At 38.2% G+C, this 18739-nt stretch overlaps 3 protein-coding genes across 7 annotated transcripts in view; 1 reads left to right on the top strand and 2 right to left on the bottom strand.

Annotated features, from left to right (window-relative positions):
* Positions 1–845, bottom strand: part of txnrd2.2 (thioredoxin reductase 2, tandem duplicate 2) — a 24379-nt gene extending 23534 nt beyond the window's left edge. Inside the window, exon 1 of the mRNA XM_058375429.1 lies at positions 714–845. Coding sequence (XP_058231412.1) covers positions 714–798 — 85 coding nt within the window. The 5' untranslated portion in view covers positions 799–845. The remainder of the gene's footprint in view (positions 1–713) is intronic.
* Positions 846–2151: 1306 nt separating this feature from the next.
* pebp1 (phosphatidylethanolamine binding protein 1) lies at positions 2152–6186 on the top strand. The gene is made up of 4 exons (XM_058375430.1): positions 2152–2397; positions 3440–3549; positions 3855–3955; positions 5436–6186. Exons 1-4 carry the CDS (start codon positions 2263–2265, stop codon positions 5651–5653), a joined length of 564 nt encoding a protein of 187 aa, XP_058231413.1. The 5' UTR covers positions 2152–2262; the 3' UTR covers positions 5654–6186.
* A 904-nt stretch (positions 6187–7090) lies between these two features.
* The window catches only part of taok3a (TAO kinase 3a), a 62686-nt gene continuing 51037 nt past the window's right edge, over positions 7091–18739 (bottom strand). For all 5 annotated transcript variants that reach the window (XM_058375428.1, XM_058375425.1, XM_058375427.1 and 2 more), the window contains 7 exons: positions 15510–15746; positions 12787–12915; positions 10881–11084; positions 10313–10552; positions 8988–9200; positions 8356–8538; positions 7091–7372 (listed from right to left, as the gene is read on the bottom strand). In XM_058375428.1, coding sequence (XP_058231411.1) covers positions 7211–7372; positions 8356–8538; positions 8988–9200; positions 10313–10552; positions 10881–11084; positions 12787–12915; positions 15510–15746 — 1368 coding nt within the window. In that variant the 3' untranslated portion in view covers positions 7091–7210. The remainder of the gene's footprint in view (positions 7373–8355; positions 8539–8987; positions 9201–10312; positions 10553–10880; positions 11085–12786; positions 12916–15509; positions 15747–18739) is intronic.

Raw genomic sequence — 18739 nt, forward strand, 5'->3', positions numbered from 1 at the left:
TCTCTCTCTCTGGAAAAATCACTAATATAATAAAGAGGAAATCCTTTAGGGTTCCCTTACGGTTATCTTTAACATTTATCCTTATTGAGAAGCCTGAGGCAGCGGTGGTGAGGAAAAACTCCCTGAGATGATCTGAGGAAGGAGCCCTGAGAGGAACCAGGATCAGAAGAGAACCTCATCCTCATCTGGGTGACACTGAACAGGAAATGATGTCAATGTAAATAATGTCCTTTCATCAACAGCACCCAAGAGCTCATGAGGAACTAAATGAAGATAAACACACCTGACAGATTCTGTCTGTCTGTGTGTCTGTCTTTCTATCTTCTGTCTGTGTGTCTGTCTTTCTATCTTCTGTCTGTGTGTCTGTCTTTCTATCTTCTGTCTGTGTGTCTGTCTTTCTATCTTCTGTCTGTGTGTCTGTCTTTCTATCTTCTGTCTCTCTGTCTTTCTGTCTACCTGTCTTTCTATCCATCTTCTGTCTGTCTTTCTTTCTATCTATCTATCTTCTGTCTGTCTGTCTTTCTAGTCACCTTCTGTCTGTCTGTCTGTCTGTCTGTCTTTCAGGATCCAGACCCTAAATCTATTCCAGTAGGGCTGTAGTGAACACATTACAAATGGAACAGAAATATAAAAACCCCACACAGAATCATCAACATGACTGACAATAAAAATGTCTAGACTTATTAATATAGGAGTAAAAGGGGAGAATATACCGGTAATGTTTCTGCTTGACAAGCGAACAGCGGAGTGACAGAAAGCCTTCAGTCTGTGTTTGCCTCTGCACAAGGCGGCCGCCATGTTGTTATGCACAAGTGAAAGGACCCCCGGACTGACGAGTCCTGTGAGGTGCCTGATACAAATTCCTACTTATAAATAATACCGCTAACTTATAAATAAACCACTCACTAACTAACTAACTAACTAACTGACTTACTAACTAAGAAAATAAATAAAGAAATAAAGAAAGAAAGGATATGTCTTGCAAAAACAATTAAATACATAAAATTAAATAAATACATATAAATAACATTAAATAAATACATAAATACATAAATATTGATATGCGTTACAAAAATAAATCAAAATAAATGTTGTTACAATCAATATAAAAATATACATCACGCTAAAGGACATCTGTTTTTTATTATCATATATTCTTCCATGTTCTAAAACCTTAAATTAACGATATATGTCTACTTCTATCTCAAAACATTAATTCTCTAATCTTTTACACCTTCCATACATACAAGTTAAAGTTACGACCGAAAAGACTTTTATTATTTACCCACCCGTATTCCGAAAGATTCCGCCCCTTGTCTTGGGATTGGCTAGTTCATACTCACAAGCAAGCTTCTTGATTGGACGTTTAGAGGGTGGTTCTATCACCATAGCAACCGTGTATTTCGCGGCCCGTTTTATTCGGTGAAGCAGAGCCGTCTTGTTTTAAGTATTTATAAAGATAATAAAGATATAAAAACACTAACCGGTCAAAAAACGAAAACATATAACCATTTATAAATGATCTTTAAAAAAATATATTTAATGGGGCTTGGAGAAAATGATATCAAAATACTAAACTAAAAAAAAAGATTAGAAAAATATAAATAAACATATCAACCTAGTCTAAATTTTTTACATATTAAATTTCTACATCTTTCTGAAATATGTTAGAATATGTAGTCTAAAGAAGTCTAAAAAATCAATATCGTGAATGCAGAATGTAAGTCTGCGTATTTTACTGCAGGTTCATTTAAAAAAAGAAGAGAAATGACTTTGATATTACATTTGCTAATAATAATAATAATAATAATAATAATAATAATAATAATAATAATAATAATAATAATAATAATCGTATATTATCATGTTTAGCAACATATTTTCTTCCGGACTTTTAGTCAACTTCAAGCCAATCAGAGAGCAGAAGATGGAAAACTATCTACCAATCGCTGGGCAGAAGGCGGGCCTTTCCTGAATATGGGTGGGAAATAAATAAAATCGTAACGTGTATAAGTAGTTCTCTGGCGCCCTCTCGTGGCCGTTAACTAAAACAGCATTTGGCCGGGACACCAAAAGCAATCTGACCAATCACAATGGAACTGTCGAAACATTTGGTGAAAGTGATTGGTTGTGCTGTGACTCTATCTAAGGCGAGTCTCATAACAACTGAAAGTAGACCTAGTGTGATTTAGGTCTTTGCCCAGGAGTTGAACGGTGGCTGTGCGAGTGTCCGTCTGCAGGAATAATAATAATAATTAAAGAATGCCGGTGGATATCGGACAGTGGACTGGTCCACTCTCCCTCACTGAGGTGGAGGAAAAGCCGAGTAAACCCCTGACGGTTAAATACGGCTCTCTGGAGATCGACGAGCTGGGGAAAGTGTTCACACCTACACAGGTTAGCATGCACAACTTAGCCCCGGCTGTTACTGGCTAATATTAGCTTTGCATAATGCAGAAATGCTGCACGTGTGATCATGCATTAACGTTTTGATCGAAATAAAAATACATTTATGTTTTTAAACTCATTGCGTAGTTGCCGTCAGGCTGCTGCCCAAGCGCGTGCCTCTAAAATAGAGCAGCGGCGTAATGACGTCACACGCACTGATGAATCTGCAGAAATATAAAAATAAAAGATTCAGTCGCAAACATTTATGCTTCTCTTTCATGTGCGTTTAGAGACTCATGTTTAAAGATGTGTCTCTATTATTAGTTTGTAGTGTATTTAAAAATAAATGAATAATAAAAAAAATGATGAGTACGACACAACCTGAGTACCCGGATGAGAAGGCGAGCTTTGATTGGTCCGTCTGACCACGCGCTGTTTTATCGCTTGCCCGTAGTTATGTATTTTGTGAAAGAAAATAATAATAATAATATAATAATATTGAAACATTTACTGTGTCTTAGTGTTTTATTCGTCACTCAGGATAACAGTGAAGGCGTCGCTTCATTAACCCAGAGTTCAGTAAAAGTAACTTGTCCTATTTTTCTGTCACAGATTCTTTCTGGAGAAAAGTCTCAGTCCCAAATAGCGCTCTGTTCCCTGAGGAAGTGCACTAGATAGGGTCCCTTCATCTGACTGACTACAGATAGATAGATAGAAAGAAAGAAAGAAAGAAAGGCAGACAGAAGATAGGGGAAAAAAAAGAAAAACAGAAGATAGATATAAAGAAAGATAGAAAGACAGACAGGCAGAAGTTAGATAGATAGAAAGTAAGAGACACAGACAGAAGAAAGAAAGAAAGAAGATAGACAGACTGACAACAAAATAAACAGAAGATATTAAGGCAGAGAATAAGAGAGTGACAGACTAGAGAAAGAAAGATAGAAGGACAGAGAGACAGAAGATGTAGGACAGGTGATAGAATGACAGACAGATTGGTAGAAAGATAGAGAGGCGATAGAAGGACAGAAGATTAAAGTGTGTGTGTGTTTAGGTGCAGAATCGGCCCACAGTGATCGAGTGGGAAGGCTGCGACTCCAGTAAGCTGTACACTTTAGCCATGACCGATCCGGATGCTCCGAGCAGGAAAGACCCCAAATTCAGGTACACACTCAGAACCAGAACCAGAACCTTCCATTTCAGCCCCTGACCCGTTCTGTAGCGGAGTCTGAGACTCATTTTGTCACCATGACGTGACACAGTGTCGTACTCCAGCCCTGAATTCTGTAGTGGTGACGCTTCACAGACGGATCATGACTTCACGAGGTTCAAGATATTTCAGAAAACTGTGCAGTAATTCACTACCATGTGGATGTTCAGCCCTACGTTAAATATTATTATTATTATTATTATTAAAGACTCTCTTTATTCGTTTCTGAATGTGTTTTTGTGGATTTTTCCCTCTCTAGAGAATGGCATCACTTCCTGGTGGTGAACATGAAGGGGAACGACGTGTCCAGTGGTTGCGTGATGTCCGATTACGTCGGTTCTGGTCCTCCTAAAGGAACTGGTAAGATCTTCTGCACCTGATTTAATCATTAATAGACCAGACAGGTCAAAGTTCAGAGTCTGAGCGTGATTAATATCTGATTGAGCGACTCTCTTTTTAAACTTTGATTCAGGAAACAGAACAGATCTCTAATGAGAGCTCAGAGGCTCAGACGTGCGTTTCTCCATCCATCACCTTTCACCTCTTTGAATCTCCATGAATGTTCTGGGTGTTACAACAGATATTGATCATGAAACGTTAATCAAATACACAATACTTATTATCAGTGAATAATCTGAGTTCAGGGACACTCACAGATCAAAAATAAACAGCAGGGGAAAATTCTCTCTCTGTTTTCCACGGATCACACGAAAGAAAACACGATAAAGTGCATAATATATAATAGAGATATTTTATATATAATGTTAATGTAATTATTATATTATGCACTATATTGATATAATCTGATGGCTTTCAGTCATTTCTTCTGGGCTTCGTGTTCAAACCCGTAATTTAAGAAAGACTCTTAAAATGCAGCTTTCTCTTTATTGAGGGTCTTTAAAGAGTCTTCTGCTGCGTCTTGTCTCTCTTTTCAAAGAAAAACTCCAGCGACGTTTGGGTTTTTTTGCTCATTCTTACACAAGGAGTAACTTGTGGGGTTAATTTATCAGTTCATAACAAAGCTGCGACTTGGACAAGTACAGGAATGAGGCAGAGACGGAAGAGGATTTTTTTTTTCCAAAATAAAACACCCTGCAGATCGCATTAGTGAATAAAATGGAAAATAATTATTCTCCCTCTACTGAATAATCCACTTTACCATATCAACCACCTTATTCTTGAAATAAATAAATTAAAAAAACCCATGGCGCGTCCCGGCCCCTGTAAATGAGCTGTTTAGAAACGATGACCTATTAGAATGAGCGCTTATATCCCAATCAGCCATAACATTATGACCACCTGCAAAAGTAATATTGTGTCGGTCCCCCTTTTACTGCCAAAACAGCCCTGACCCGTCGATGGACTCCACTAGATCCCTGAAGGTGTTCTGTGGTATCTGGCACCGAGACGTTAGCAGCAGATCCTTTAAAGGATACTTTTGATAGATACTGACCACTGCAGACCGGGAACACCCCACAAGAGCTGCAGTTTTGGAGATGCTCTGATCCAGTGGTCTAGCCATCACAATTTGGTCCTTCGTCAAACTCGCTCAAATCCTTACGCTTGTCCATTTCTCCTGCTTCTAACATCAACTTTGAGGACAAAATGTTGACTTGCTGCCTGATATATCCCACCCACTAATAGTTGAGATCATCAGTCTTATTCACTTCACCTCTCATAATGTTATGACTTATTGTTGTGTATAGAAAATAAATCAATAGCTTCTGACCAATCAGAATCAAGAATGAGTTAGTTAGTAAATATAGTAAGGTAAATGTTTAATGGTGAAAATATCTTCAGGTGTATTATGACGTATTTTTGTATATTTTTTCCCCCTCAGGTCTCCATCGGTACGTGTGGTTGGTGTATGAGCAGCCAGGACCGGTGAACTGCAACGAACGCGTCCTGACCAACCGCTCCGGAGACAACCGCGGGAAATTCAAAATCCAAGACTTCCGTAAGAAATACAGCTTAGGCGCTCCGGTCGCCGGGACATGCTACCAGGCCGAGTGGGACGACTACGTCCCCAAACTGTACGAGCAGCTAGCAGGGAAATAAACGGAGACGATCAGGACATCGAGGGTGGGTGATATGACAAAAAAAAAGAAAAATCGCGATATTTAAAGACACGATATACATCATTATGAGCTTTCATAACAAATAAACGTTTTTTCATTTCAGCAAATTATGTCGGGGCATATTGAGCCAACATCCAATCAGATACTTGTTTCTATGCAGATTTAATTTGACGTTGTGATGTCATTAGTCGTTATGCTCTCTCTCGAAATGGTCGAAATGTCTAATGGAGAAAATATTCTAGCAATTTCAGTCATATCTCCCACCACAAAAAAATTAAACAGTAGAATTGAGTTCTTGCCTGAAATCTTGCCTTACGTCCAACGTGTTGCACTTAACGGGGAGCTTTTCACTTTTTCTCCATTAAATTGTGTTCTAATGTTTTGTTCTGCTCCTCCTACCTTGTTCCTATGGATACGGCTTCTCCATCTCCTGCTCAACGTGAACACGATGCTCCGTGCGCGTTCTCGTCGAACGTGAAAGGAATAAAAGAATTAAATAAAAATGTATTCAGACGTGTGTTGAGCATTTTATTTACAAATATAATTAAAAGCATTTGGGACAGAAATCATGCTTCTCTCGAACCTGAAAACAAATTTAAAGTGCATGCAAACAGTAAAGCAAGGTTTCTATTCACAGGATTCTTGATTCTTGTTTAAAAAAAAAAAATAATAAAATGGCTCTAGAAAGCAAAAACGATGAAAAACGAAACGTCAGAGGTCGTCCTCGGTTACGGGTCGAAAGACGGCGGACCGGAGACAAAGTGGTCGTCGTCGTTTTTTTTTAAAAAAAAAAGAAGAGGAATTAAGAAAAAAAGGACAAAGTTAACACAAAATGGACGTCCACTTTTCTCTTAGAGCCCTTTGTGCCAGCAGGATTGGGATTTGTGTGTGTGTGAAATTCACATTGCTGACCTCAGTGAGGAGGTTTGATCGTGTTGAAAATGCAGAAATGAAGTGGGTTCATCACGTTAGAAACCCTGATCGGTTGAAATTACGACTCGGAGGCAGCTAGCTGTTGGGTTTCTGTACATAGGGTCCGTATGTAAATTTTCTTATCAAATTTGTTCAAAAGGTGTGAATCATTTCAGTCTGATGAATAAATACCAAAAAAAAAGGCGAGACTCAGCAGCGATACGCCTAAAATCTAAAAAATCTTGTGGAAAATATCTAAAAACGTGTGTGGACATAAACAGTAGCAATACTACCCCCCACCCCCACATCACGTGTCACACGTGCGTATTGCTGTCCTTCTTCGCTAAATCTCTATTTCATCAATTACATCAAGTGTTATCATTGCACAAGAAGAAAGATCACTGACATCAACACTGCAACTGTTTCATTATTTCATGGATAATACTTAAACACCGATGACGGAGGGAGTTATCCAGCATGTCGTAATGTTGTGACGTGAAGAGGATTTCTTTTTTTTTGTCAGTAGCAAAAACTGCACGTGTCTAAAAGAGTGGAGGACTTTTTTTTTTTTTTTTTTTCCTTTTTTTTTTTGCTTCTTAATAAAAGGCAGAGAAGGTCGCGTGTCTCATCTGTAGTCGTCTTTAGGGTAATCTAAAGCGCCCAGGTTGGTGAAGCCCAGGCGCAGGCTCTCCATGTCGAAGGCGTCCACTTCGCGCTCCTGACGCTCCAGCAGGTATTTGATCCGGTCCGTACGCTCCTTCTGAAGAGAAGCCAGCTCCTCTTCGATCTGAAAATTACAAACACACATGAACGTGCGAACGAACCACCGCTACTGCGGCGTAACTAACGTCGATAAAGTCAGGGAACGACTTGGTGAATATATGATAAAATGCACACTGATTAACTACAAATAATTCAATAGAAATAAGCAACTTCTGTCTAGATGATGATAAATGACTAAACTCTAGGTTTGAGGTGTAAAAGTCTCGTGTAATGTGTGTGTGTGAGATGCTAAACTACACTATATTTCCAAAAGTCTTGGGACACCTCTCCAAATGATTGAGTTCAGGTGTTGTTTTTCAGGGGTTGGGCTCGGCCCCTTAGTTCCAGTGAAAGGAACTCTTAATGCTTCAGCTTCATACCAAGACATTTTGGACAATTTCATGCTTTGTGGGAACAGTTTGGGGATGACCCCTTCCTGTTCCAACATGACTGCACACCAGTGACCAAAGCAAGGTCCATAAAGACATGGATGAGTGAGTTTGGTGTGGAGGAACTTCACAGAGTCCTGACCTCAACCTGATAGAACACCTTTAGAGCTGAGACTGTGAGCCAGGCCAAAACTGTCTGTCTTTATATGCACATGAATGTAATCCAACCCTTGCAGCTATAACAGCTTCAACTCTTCTGGTCAGGCTTTGCACAAGGTTTAAATTGTTTATGAGAATTTTTAACCATTCCTCTAGGAAAGGTGTTCTATGGGGCTGAGGTCAGGACTCTGTGAAGTTCCTCCACATGAAGCTGAAGCATTAAGAGTTCCTTTCACTGGAACTAAGGGGCCGAGCCCAACCCCTGAACTCAATGATTTGGAGGGGTGTCCCAATACTTTTGGCAAGATAGTGTATAAGTGCCTCTTATTCATTAGCTTCTTTTGCTTTGTAGCAACCTCTGATTTATTTATTTATTCATTACATAAGGTTTTCAGTTGGTTCTTTTCTCAGTCCTGTTAATAAATAAGCGTCCCTTTAGTGAATGTTACAGGTGTGTTACCTTTTGTTCGAGGTGAGCTCTGCGCAGCGACACTTTCTGCTCGAGTTTTTGCTGCTCGCGTTCGTGCTGTGCCTCCGTCTGCATCTTGATCTTGCTCTGGTAAGCGTTGAGGAGCTCCATCTCCTGCTGCAGCTGCTGCCTCAGAGCCTGACACTCGGCCTCCTGAGCTTCATCCAGACGCAGCTACACACACACACACACACACACACACACACACAGGGGGAAAGGAAAATAAAATCAACCATACAGTTATATAGCTTAGTCTCCTGCTTATTTATTTTAGTTCACCTAAAAAGCAGAAAAATGCTGATCTCTCTCTCTCTCTTTGTCCCTCTCCCTCTCATCACCCATCATTCATTTTTCATTAAGATCTTGTTGAACACCTGAACACTGCTCTAAATTCTCTAGAAATAAAAATAGCTTCATTATTCACTGCGTTTCAGTATTTTTATCTTAGTCAAAACACGATTATTTCATCTGGACAATAATAAAACCATCTGCTGTTTACTGCCCCGCCCCCTTGTTTGATTGACAGGTAGTGCTTATATATATATATTTATATATATATATATAAATGTTATCTTACACTATATGTTATGTTATGTTATGTTATGTCAGTGCACGGTTCTCACCGCCTGTGATGCCATCATCTCGTTGATGCTCTGCTCGTATTGCTCAGCCAGGATGGCGAGTTTGCGCGTCTGCTCATCCTTCAGCGCCTTAAGCACGGTTTTGTGCTCGTTTTTCGGCGTCACCTCGAGCTGGTGGTGCCGCAGCGCTTTGTACTGCTTCGTCTGCACTTTACACGTGTCCTGAAACTGCTTCTTTATCTGCAGCTCCATCACCTGGGACAGAAAGGAAGAAAAAAAGCGAGAATATTTGAGCTAATGGTGAAGAATGATTCCCTGATGGAAGACTTTAATGTGGTTTGGTTTTATAACGCTGCAGTGCGTCTGCGGCTCCTACAAACACTCCAGCAGACACGATCCCACTCGACTTCAGACTGAAATCTCTGGGATTAGTTTCCCGCTGGGTGTTTTAATGAATCGCCTGATGGATGATTATTGGATTCCAATACTCGTTAGGAATAAATAACGCAGCTTATGATTCACGCTGCTGGAACAACAGGCTTCGAAAAGTTTTTATTAAAGACATGAGCGACACTAAAACACCTGAAGTGGCTGCTGGTTCATCTGAATTTCTCACACACCTGAGACAGTATTTAATAGAATTATTACTCAGGTGTACCAGGAAGTAAATGAAACTAAATGTGGACTGTAATTAGGAGATTAAAATCACAGCAGTGAAGGAAAGTCATGATATCCTCACACGAGATTCACTCCTGCTAACGAGTCTCTTTAAGATGCTCCAGGAAAAACTGTTTAACAGTATTTTTATTTTAATGTCCGATCAGACTTTTTTGTACAGGGTGTAAAAATTACAATGAGATAAGTGTTTTATTACATTCTCGAATCTGATTGGTCAGAATTTAACCACGTTCATTATTAAATGATGTTTTCTAATTCTGCGCCTTATCGTTTCTATAGTAACGGCTCGTACGCAGGAAGTCGTACAGCAATTGATCCACACCATACAAATCTATTCACAACAAAGTGAAACATAACCGTTGCCATGGTGACATATTCTGGGGGGAGGACTTTTAGGGTTTGAGGTTTTGAGACTTTGAGGTTTATTTGCATGTCTTACATACATAGTGCTAGTTCATGGTGCACCTGAGCCCTGTTATAATACAACATAGATGTGGTAATAATGTCAAAAAAACAAACAAACAAATAAATGGACTTTCCATATAGAGAGTTCTATGGACTGGAAATCAGAAATCTTCCCAAAAAAAAAAATAAAACCCATTATGTGAACCATCATGACTCATGGTCCAGTCATTCCAGCTCCCTAAATATTTCTGAAGGAAAGTGAGAGGTAGAGGTTATGGAGTCACCTTAAGGTTTTTGGGCTGCTGCCGGAGTTCGAGGACGTGTTTGCGGTGCAGTTCTCTCTCTCTGCGGTTATTGTACTCGATCTGGTTCTCCAGCTCAGTTTGGTGCTGCAGGCGGATCAGATCCATGCGCAGCTTCTGCAGCGTTTTCAGCTGCCGGTGCTCCAGCTCCTGAGTGGACTCGTCGTGTCTGATCAGCATGGCATGCTCCATCTCCTTCTGCGTCTTCTTCTTGTTCAGCTCCTAGAGGAACAGGAGATGGGAACATTTCCAACACTTATGTTAATCAATGTGACCTTTTTCTCCTGTGAGCTTCATATCTGACCACAAGCTCTCTCTCCAAATCAGCTTGTTGTTAAAAATAAAATTTCTTTTCCTTATTTTGTTTGACCTTCTGACTATATGTATTTCAGGACAGCAAACATTAACAAGTAGTGTAAGGTTCTTCCCTTTTCACGTCATTTTCAAAAACAAATCAACTGCAATTGAGCATTTGTGTGAACATCACAAAAGATCTTGAGCTGCTAAACCTTCCACCTTTCATAACAGTAAAATCTCCACCTCCTCCTACCTCTCGTAGCTGCTCCTGCTCAAACTCGTGCCTCTTGGTCATGACTTTGCGTTTGAAAGCCCTGCAGTTGCGCTCGTAGTAGAGACGCTGCTGGCCAAGAAGCTGCGCTTCCTCCTCCGCCTGTGAATGCTGCATGTTCTCCTTATGCTTGGACAAACGCTCCTGCTTCTCCTTCTTTGGAGTGCTGTGGTCCTCGTTCATCTCCTGAACAGACAAAGAGAAAGAAACACAGATATAAATCTTGGATATCAGCAACCACATACTAGTGTCAATTAATCTTTCGTTTCTTTCCCAAGTTCCTGGACGTTTGGTGGACAATCTGTCTGTCTGTCCTTCTTTCCCAGAACAACTTAAGGCCTCGAAATGTCTGAATGTGACACACTTCTCAGTTTCTTCACTTCTTGTTTTTACTGAGAAGACCTGCCTATCCATCATTATGAGATTTAGAATTAGAAAAGATAAGGTTTCCTCCTGGAGAAACATGTCCTTACAGATGATGTGGAGAGGATACACATCTGCACCATGCAGACTTTCAGATGGTATCCCACAAGGCTCAGTGCTTGGTCCTCTTTGATTTTCCCTTTCTATATTTTTTTATACCCAAAAAAATCCTCTTCTTTTCTCCCTTAGAGTGTTGCTCAACATATTTGGTAGACATGGAGAACAAGATAGAGCTACGTCCCCATGCCAAGATCTTTTCATCTTCTGGACCAACACTTTAAATCACACCATCTGATCACTCATAAAACCTTTCCTCATGATCCATTTCTTTACACAGAGGTCTCTCAGGTGCTTGTCCAGTCTCTTGTCATCTCAAGACTCACACTCGGAAGGTCTGCCTCATGAACACCATCAAATCACCATCTCCATGTCCACCTTCTCCAACATCTATCACTGGTTTCCTGTAGCTGACCGGTTCACATTAAACACACTGATGCTCGCCTACGACGGCAGAAGCAGATCCACACCAGCCTCAGGGAACTTCTGAAACTCAGCAAGTTCTCTTAAAACCACTAGTATAACTCAAGATATGGGGACATCATGCGTGAAGACACTTCTGTCCTGTCTTCATTGTACAATACAATTATTTTTTCCCCCCTCTGGCTCTGTATATGAGACCGATCTCTAATAAACACAGTAGTTTGTTTTTTCATCTTTTAAGCATGATCAAATATTTCAATTTCATATTACACCGATTTCTAAACCTTTCATCACCATTTACGACGTTACCAACCTTCTGCACTTTACATAACTTCATAAGAGAAAGTTACACAACATTTTGTTGCCAATTCTCTTTGGTGAGATTTTAGCTTCATGGTATTTTTTAAAATGCTTTTTCTTTTCTGACATCAATGCTGAAAATGAACCACACTTGACCATCTTTTCTTTAAATATTTTTTTGTTAAATCGAAGCACTTCATAGATTACAGGAACAAATCCATAACTAAAAACACACACAAAAAAAATCACAATTAAATAATTAAATAAGTGTATCAAATAAAATAAAACAATATAAAATAAAACAAAAAATTCTAGTCATTTATAAATTCTCAGAAAATAAATTACAGTTCCCAAAAAATAATATAAATGAATAAATAATAATAATAATAATAATAATAATTTCAAATCTTGTCCATTTGCTAAAGAACTGAACCACAAACTATAAAGCTCTTTTCTCCAGATAAAGGTTTTTGTTGAAATAAATACCTAATAAATAAATATGTCATGATTCTGAACTTCCTTCATCTTCCTTCATCAACATTTCTGCCTGTGTTATAAAAACTAACTAGCTAAACCTGACTAACCGGCCTCAAACTCGTACATCTGTTTGCCTTCACACAGTCATTATTAATGTCAAAGTTATAAGTACTTATGAGAACAGAGCTGAAAATAAATAAAACAGCACCTCTTTAATTTTCTCCTTGCACAGTTTGTACTGTTTCTTCTGGTTGTCCAGGAAGGTGGTGAGCTCTTTCTTCTGCTGGGCCAAAATCTGCTGCTGGAACTTCTTCTCGTCCGCTGCCGTCATCTTCATCTGGAAAGGAAAATAAACGACAAGCTCAGAGATGATGATTTTCTAAACACAGCACATCCCCAAGTGTTTTAGTCCTCTTGCACCACAACAGTGAACCAACGATTACGATTCATGACTTTTTATCTGTTTATAGTTACGTTTATTGCTGTGCAATCTCAGCAATCGAAGTTAATCAGATAACAGCTTACAGCTTTACCACTGAATGCTCTCAAAGCACTAGACACTGGAGACTCCTTCCATAAATATTGTCTTAAATAATCTTCTCCTTATGGAAAACGTCATCATATCAACGATAACACAAATGTTTAATCCGTCTTATCTTAAAACGTGTACCTTCCTGCTCTGTGGTCTTGACTCTTTGTTATTTTGCTTCCACTAGTTAATATTCAGTCTGTTTTAATAGAATAACTAAACCAACAAATAAACGTACTTTTCTGGGACGTGGAAAGTAAGAGCGATGCAAAATCTTTTTCTGTTTCTCAAATATTTCAGACTCATATAAGGTTTATATTATCCCGCGTTAACACGATACTTATGGCGTGGATTTGACGCCATACAGACTTGACAGAGCAACCACGATTCCAACGTTTTCATCCAGAATCGTCGGTTCACAGCAAGAGGGCTTGAAAAATGGAGAATGTTAGATGGAAAATACCAAAAAATAAATATTACGCGGTATAAGACCTGAACACATTTTCTGTGGGAGCACCAACAGTATGCAAAAACATGAAAAGAAGAAGAAGAAGAGCAGTCTTATTTTTTTCCTCTTAATAAAAACACGCATCCAATCAAGGGATGATTGGGATGATTGACAGCTGTGTTTCATCACAGTAAATAGTTTCTTACAGATCATTATGGTTGATTAATATAAAATTTCAAGCCACCAATCCAAAGCAGTTTGAGTTAACTAGCACTATTCAGCACGTATGTGGATTCCTGGATCATTAAATAGCCTCTTCAACCATAACGTGACTCGGGAACATCGACTAGCATCAACTGCGATGTCGCCGAGAAAAGCTGAAACGCTCAAAGCTTGTAAAGACTCAAAGTATGTCACAGTGCTACGCTTTACTCTGAAGACAAACCCACCATTTTCTTCCCCGGCCTCATTAGCATACGAATCAACATATGCATCGTGAATAACGAACAGGCCATTTACATAATCGCAGTGCACAAGATAACGTGACGATAACGACACGGCTCATTTCCTGTTTCCCGACCTCCTGCTTTCTCCTTCTCAGCAGAGAAATAACAAACTATCTGTAAAGGACCCTGAATCGATCATCTCTGGCTTCTTCAAATCCGACATCACTAATGAAAAGTATCCTTTTTTCCATTCACATCTAATATCAAGAATATGGATTTTAGAGTGAAGTTGAGAGTTTATGCAAATTAGTGACACGTTGAAAAGAAAACGAAATGCTCTTATGATTATTCGCACCCCGGACCAACCCTGATGCCCATGTGGTCCAACATTTCTTCAGCTCTAGTTCCTGCATGTAGTTAGTTCCCATGTTCCCATTTTTACAGTTTGATGTATAACAATGAAGAGTAATTTATAACCTTGTCTTCTTTTTACACTGTCATAAGAAAAATGCGTATAGAGATATGAGGAGGAAAAAATAAAGCTTGGAAGGAAGCAGCAGAGATCACTGGTGTCTACGCTAGTAGAGTGAGTACTAAACTAGACAAACTAAAAGTGACACAAATGACATGACACTTAATTTAAACGTCCGCATACGTGTTTAATGGTTTGTTTTTTAAAAATATTGTAAGACGTATACGTTAAAACCAAACACAAGCGGACGTACAACCTCTAACAAGCCCTATTTCAATAATATTCAGCTCTAAATTTGTGAAAATTCCTCCTATAAATATTCATTCTTCTTCTGATTTTTTCTTTTTAATAAATAAAAAATATTTATATTACTATTATATTGATATTACATATTATATTATATTCCAGTTTATTTTACTTTATTTTTTTGTTTGTGAAAAGACCTCAATAGACAGCTCTCCTTTTAACAAGAGTAATGAGAAATTCATTCTGAAGAGCGATCATGACATTTAAATCTAAACATAAATATATAATCTGAACATAGAAAATAACAATGTATTGTATAATTATCCTAATTCTTAATAACATATATCTACTATTTATATATGTATTTTGTTTTATATTCAGCCATGTTTGTAATGATTTACTGTGTCACAGTGTGCTCAGCTCTGGGGGTTTTATGAGCCCATAAATAATCATAAAAAAGGCAGTTAAATCAAATAGTAAATCAAGTAATTGAGTAATTAACTCAAATAGTGAAGTAAATAAATCACAAATTGTGTGAGGTAATAAATTATAAAAAGAGCATAAAATTTTATCAAAATTTCTGGACGCAAAGAAAAAAAAGCTAGCGGTACTTTTTAGCTCGACACTTTAAGAAAATCTAAAAAATAAAATTTTATATGAAATGAAAAAATGTAAAAGTATTTTTCTGTGTATTTTCACTGTACAATATTTACGTCGCACCTTGATCCTTCACTCTTTATATTTCCTCCCTTATTATTCGTAAAGAGGATTTAATCCTGGTCCTCCTCACCTCTTTATCTGTTTGGATGGCGTGCTTCTTGGCGAGTTTCTCCAGCTCGATGTAGGCGTTGTTGGCCTGCGTCTCCACCTCCTTCTGCAGCTTCAGCCTGTGTTCGTCCATCTCGGCCTTCAGCTTGTTCTCCAGAGCAATCAGCTGCTTCTGGTGCTGCCGTCGCATGCGCTTGTATCCGGACATCTGCTCACGCAGCTCGTTCTCCTGCTCATGTTCATGGATCTGACGCGTCACCTGGAAAAGAAAATAAATTAATAAATAAAAAACAAACATAAGTGAGCCTTTAAAGAATTTCTACAGAGGTTTCTTCAGGCATGGAGCAGTTTCTCTGATGATAACCTACATATGTGTAACACGTATGTAACTTTTACCCTAGCAAACGGCGACGATAAAGAAAAGTCTCTAAAACAAAATGGAGGAAAATGAACCAACAGGTAAAATCTGTGAGCAAAGTTTTTACTTATTATTATTATTATTATTATTATTATTATTATTATTATTAAGTCATACACTGAGCATGCATACCATGTGAATAAACAATGTTTTCCATGCTAACTTTAACAACAACTGACCAAATGGCAGTTTTATAGAAATGCTCATAATAACAAGGTTCTCCAAAATAAAAACAGAGTGTCATAACATGGCTTTAATCAGGAGGTATTTTTATAAGAAATCATTTTACTCTAAAATGAGTTAATCAGAGCTGTACAGTGGCAGTAAAAGTAAACTGAAGTTCTTCTATGGAAAAAAACATCAGTCGTGAAAAAGCTGTGAAAAGGAAATCTGTCTCTCTTGCAAGATGTATGATGTAAAAATGTGACAACAATTGAGACATTAGACTTAATACAGCACATCAAAACAAACCAGAAGAGGATTAAAACCAGACTAACGTCTATTTACAGGTTTGTTTAAGCCAGGACCAAAACTAGGAAGTTGTTACTAATGAAATCTCAAAGCTTCGATTCACACTAAACCGTTACAGGAAGCTTAGATTTTAACATTTTCAGCTCAAAATAACGAAACAAAACAAAACAGATTTGAATCCTAACCCTCCACACGCGTTCCCGAAAGCCAGAGATTCATTTTTTGGAGCGATACGAAGCGACTCGGACTCTAACCAACCTGGAAGAAGGGCGCGTTGAGGTCAAAGTGCTCGTTGAGTTTCTCGTAACTCCCACCTGAGCTCCTGAGGCCAAACATGTTGGCAAAGGAAAGGACGTGCGAGATCATGGAGACTGAGCCCTGAACATTTCACATCGCTGTACACAGAGCGCCCGGAGAGAGAGAGAGAGAGAGAGAGAGAGAGAGAGAGAGAGAGAGAGTGTGTGTGTGTGTGTGTGTGTGTATGGATAAACACTTCTCGCTCTCTGTCCATCTCTGAGCTCTGGCAGGTGTGTGTTGGGATGAAAGAGGGTTCTCAGAGGCCTGGCTCCTTCACACAGCTCTTCTCTCCCGCCTGAGTGGCGTTTAGTAAACCAGTCACATGAACACGCGCTGAACACGGGCGCTTCTAATCACGCCGAATCAATACCCCCACTGTACCCGCACCCGTCCTCACGCTTTCTGCCCCAATGCCCAGCACCAGGCACGCGCAGCTTTCACACAAAACTAACAGAAAAGACGATACAGACACTTCCAAGTTCAAGAGAACTGAAGCAGGCAGAGAACTGGAGGCATCAGTGTTTTATTTTAGCAGCTGACCTTTGACCTATCGAAAGCGTTTACTTCGACTCCCAGGACGATGTTGGTGTTGCTGGATATATGACGTTATTGATAAAATGATAATTCAGCAACAATAGAATGGACTCGGTACAACAGAAAAATACTAGTACTAAAAGACTAATATAAAAAACAATAAAATATTTATATATAAATATAATATATAAAATAACATCTATATGTCAGAATATTGTCAGGAAATGGATTAAAAAAGGAAAATATTTTAGAAATTGATGGTGATAAAAAATTATCCAAAAATAAAACTAATAATTAAAATAATTAAAAACAACTATCAATAATAAATTCCTTTTTTTTACACTAAGCCTTTGTTGTTGATTTTTATTTATTATAAAATTTATTTATTTATTTTGTCATTTCATCAACAAACCTAATATTTTAAAAATTAATAATGATAATTAATAAATATTCAAAAATAAAAATAATAATTAAAATAATTAAAAATATTTATCAATAAAAACAAATCACTTTTTTTTAGTTAGCCTTTATTGTTGATTTTATTATTCATTATAAAATGTATGTATTTATTTTATTCTACAATTTCATTAAAAAACCCTCCTGAAATATCATACAAAAATTCTATATAATAAAATTATTTTAATAAAAATAATTTTGTAAAAAGGTGATATAAACAAATAAATAATGAAATGTAGGTTATAATGATGATTTTTCATAGTGAAGACTTTTCTTAAAATTACAAACTGATCATCACTCATCACTAGAAGATTTGTTTTGTTTAATTTAATTTTACTTTATTTTATTTTATTTCATTTCATTTCATTTCATTTCATTTCATTTTAAAACCCTCTGAAATCATGTTTTTGGATAGATTTTTAATAAACGCTCACAGATAAAGTGATCCAGAAGCTCAGAGAGAAAAATCAAACATGTGATGTGTTCGAGAACAAATCTTGTGATAAAGATGAGATATACGAGTCTGATGTTTACTGTAGGTGAGAAGATTGATCTGAAGAGTTGTTAAAGCAGTTAAAAAATAAGCCATTAGATAATAATTGTAAGAGAAGTAATGAAGGTGGAGAACGTGGTGAAGGTGACATTGTGAGATAAAGCGACTTTAACGGATTTAAGGCGAGGAAATCGAAGACACCATCAAAGACAAAGTAAAACATTCTGATGTCACTTTTTTCCTCTGCATCCTGCGCTTTATTGCCCCCCCCCCATCTCTCTCTCTCCTCAAACAAAGAAAACCCTCAGTCCAGTGAACACAAGAGGGGAAAAACACTGTAACAAAGAACCTGTCTCTCTCTCTCTGTCTGTCTCTCTCTCTCTGCTACAGTGAGACACAGAAAGCTCCCAAGTCTGTTTCAGGAGATGAACTTAGCTTCATGGTTAAGGCTCGAGCACGGACTTCTGCGGTCAGACTTCTGGGTAATTTCTCCGAGATGATAAATGAGTCTGTGTTGTCAGACAGCCGCAGAGTGTGTGTCTCCCTGTAGAGGGCGCTCACGCATCATTAAAGTTCACAGCTT

Source organism: Hemibagrus wyckioides, linkage group LG22 (assembly GCF_019097595.1).
Source record: "Hemibagrus wyckioides isolate EC202008001 linkage group LG22, SWU_Hwy_1.0, whole genome shotgun sequence".
Lineage (NCBI taxonomy): Eukaryota > Metazoa > Chordata > Actinopteri > Siluriformes > Bagridae > Hemibagrus > Hemibagrus wyckioides.

Bases quoted from the DNA above. Each gene is read 5' to 3' on its own strand.
- pebp1 (XM_058375430.1), top strand. From the start codon at position 2,263: ATGCCGGTGGATATCGGACAGTGGACTGGTCCACTCTCCCTCACTGAG. The intron at 2,398-3,439 runs GTTAGCATGCAC...GTGTGTGTTTAG, and splicing joins AAGTGTTCACACCTACACAG to GTGCAGAATCGGCCCACAGT. The intron at 3,550-3,854 runs GTACACACTCAG...TTCCCTCTCTAG, and splicing joins AGGAAAGACCCCAAATTCAG to AGAATGGCATCACTTCCTGG.